This window comes from Rhagoletis pomonella, unplaced genomic scaffold (assembly GCF_013731165.1).
Source record: "Rhagoletis pomonella isolate Grant_MI unplaced genomic scaffold, Rhpom_1.0 Rhpom_scaffold_19509, whole genome shotgun sequence".
NCBI lineage: Eukaryota > Metazoa > Arthropoda > Insecta > Diptera > Tephritidae > Rhagoletis > Rhagoletis pomonella.
The window spans coordinates 1-2673 of record NW_023478032.1 but is presented as its reverse complement, the minus strand read 5'-3'; the positions used below and the strand labels follow the sequence as shown (position 1 = coordinate 2673).

The following is a 2673-nucleotide window of genomic DNA, read 5'->3' as shown; positions in this document are numbered from 1 at the left end:
AAGTTTTGATTGTAACTTCACTCTACAACTGTAAATTTTCCTCATTGGGCCTGTGCCAATTGATAGAAAAGTTCTCTGGATAGTAAATTTTTGACAGCTATGAGGTGAATAAAAATGTTTGATACGGCAGGGCTAGTGAAAAATTTGACAGCAAGCATTATCAAGAAGAAAAAACGAACAACGCACGTATAAACATAAATTAAAGAAAACAAAAGCGAGTGGAAATAAAAGAACATGGTCCCGCCGGCAAAAAAAATAAATAAAAGCTATATAACTTGTAATATTTAATTTCAGATTTACATATGAAAAGGCGTTATGTATTTTTATACCTTTCATGAGCATGAAATGGTATTATAACTTTGGTCCGATGTTTGTAAGTACCAGAACAAAAAGAGATAGACCCATTAAAATGTATACTTATATGATCAGAACGTCGAGCTGAGTTGATTTAGCCATGTCCGTCTGTCCGTCTGTCCGTCTGTCTGTCTGTTTGTATGCAATCTAGTCTCTCAGTTTTCGAGATATCCGGATAAAATTTGGTAGGTGGGTGTATTTTTATAATGTATTAATCATTTGTCGGAACCGGAAGAATCGGACCACTATAACATATAGCTCCCATACAACTGATTGTTCAGATATGAGATTTTTCGTTATAACTTCTCCATTTATGCAGCTACGAACATGAAATTTTGCAGCCCTTGCACCCATTATCAACAGAATTCTTACAGTGAAAATTACAAAGATCGGGTCACTATAACCTATAGCTCCCATACAACTGATTGTTCAGATATACAATTTTTCGTTATATCTCTTCCATTTATATAGCTGGGAACAGGAAATTCCGCACAGTTTTCAATAATTATCAACAGAAAACTTACAGTGAAAATTAAAAAGATCGGATAACTAAAACCTATAGCTCCCATACAACTGATTGTTCAGATATGAGATTTTTCGTTGTAATTCATCCATTTATGTAGCTAGGACCATGAAATTTCGCGCTGTTTTCACTCATTATCAGCAGAAGACTTACAGTGAAAATAACGAAGATCGGGTCACTATAACCTGCAGCCCCCCATACAACTGATTGTTCAGATATGAGGTCTTTTATCATATCTCCTCCATTTATGCAGTTAGGAACATGAAATTTCGCACCATTTTCACTCATTAACAGAATACTTACAGTGAAAATAACAAGGATCGGGTGACTACAACATATATCTTCCATACATCTGATTGTTCAGATATGGGATTTTACTGTAAAACTCCTTTATTTGAACAGCTAAAACCGCTAAATTTCGTAAGATATTTTATAAATAATAATACAAAGTCTACTGAGAAAATCGTCAAAATCTATGCTGTATAAGCTTTATCTCCTATAGCACTGATTGTTCAGATACCAGTTTTTGCCATATATCTCCTTTATGTAGGAAACTAAACCCAATAAATTGTGTTACCGGTTTACATACCGATCACATAGCAGTGAAAATCACTTAGATTGGTGCCATATAAAGTATATCTTCCATACCTCTGATTGTTTAGATGCGATTTTTTATATAAGTATGTAACTCCTCTATCGATGTATGCAGATGTATTCAAAATCAGTAATCTGTCAAACTAAAATTTGCAGATGTTCATGAAAGGTATGAAGCCTTCGGCATAGCCAAAGACAGCGCTGCTCACTTGTTTTAATTAAAAATACTATTTTACAGGGAGCAGTTCAGAACGCAGAATCCTTCTGGAAAAGCGCATTGACAAGGATGTTTGGTTCAGTTCAAAGAACGCCAACAGCAACGAAGGCTGGAAGTGAGTAAGAACAATATAAATAATTTGAAGACTTTATTAAGCAAATGACTTCGTACTCCACTGACCATCCGTGGCGCTTTATGGGAATGTGAGTTACAATTTTTCGAAACGAAGCAGAGGACAACCTAAGATACATTTTTGTAGTCTTGTTATCGCCGTTCATAATGTTGCTTAGTATTTTGGAATAAACGTCTTGTTGCATGTACATAATACCCTAAAACGACATATGTTTTTATTGGAAACAATTGTACACGGTTTTAAACATTTTTGTGAACACACTTACCAGACGGTTTTGACGTGTTTTTATTTCTAATATTACTGCTAAAAGGTCTAATAAATGCATGGATTTCAGTTCCAGAAGAATTGAAATCATCAAAGGCAAATATTTTCTATATAATTGCTGCATTTTATAAATAGCAAACACGATAGTCTTCTTGTGCATCAAAGCAACTGTCAAAAATTTCCAGCAGTAAAAAGTTACGAATTGGCACAACAGAAATGTAAAATTTTATCACCATAGTAAAAAGTTTTTCCACCATAGAACTTTTCTATCAATTGGCACAGGCCCATTGTTGACAAGTCATTTCTGAAAAATGTGCTACAGTATTCTGGTGGTCGAGCAGTTTTTGCTTGTTGGGTGCAGGGAAGTACTCTCGATTGGAATATCAATGTCGAATTTCATAGGCTGAAGGCCTTACAATTACACTTACAATAGAATCTTTAGCAGAAACGCGCTTTGGTCTGTGGCCTAAACTAAGCAAACTAAACAATAATGTCAGCAAACTAAGAAGCATACAAAAGGCAGCAAGCGCAATAGTAACAGGTGCACTAATATCCGGAAAAACAAAAGCGCTAAATGCTATCGTATGA

At 34.9% G+C, this 2673-nt stretch overlaps 1 protein-coding gene across 2 annotated transcripts; it reads right to left on the bottom strand.

The window, feature by feature from the left end:
• Positions 1–1694: 1694 nt before the first annotated feature.
• LOC118732376 lies at positions 1695–2228 on the bottom strand. Of its 2 annotated transcripts, none has more exons than XM_036461509.1 (3): positions 2087–2228; positions 1860–2017; positions 1695–1797 (listed from the first exon to the last, which is right to left on the bottom strand). In XM_036461509.1, exons 1-3 carry the CDS (start codon positions 2207–2209, stop codon positions 1767–1769), a joined length of 312 nt encoding a protein of 103 aa, XP_036317402.1. In that variant the 5' UTR covers positions 2210–2228; the 3' UTR covers positions 1695–1766. The 2 variants fall into 2 exon arrangements, with proteins under 2 accessions (XP_036317402.1, XP_036317403.1); XM_036461510.1 differs by having other exon boundaries at positions 1869–2017.
• Positions 2229–2673: the final 445 nt, after the last annotated feature.

Excerpts from the sequence above, each read along its gene's own strand:
- LOC118732376 (XM_036461509.1), bottom strand. The coding sequence starts at position 2,209 with ATGCAGCAATTATATAGAAAATATTTGCCTTTGATGATTTCAATTCTT. Across the intron at positions 2,018-2,086 it reads AAACACGTCAAAACCGTCTG|GGTATTATGTACATGCAACA; the intron begins GTAAGTGTGTTC and ends ATGTCGTTTTAG. Across the intron at positions 1,798-1,859 it reads CGCCACGGATGGTCAGTGGA|CCTTCGTTGCTGTTGGCGTT; the intron begins GTACGAAGTCAT and ends ACTCACTTCCAG.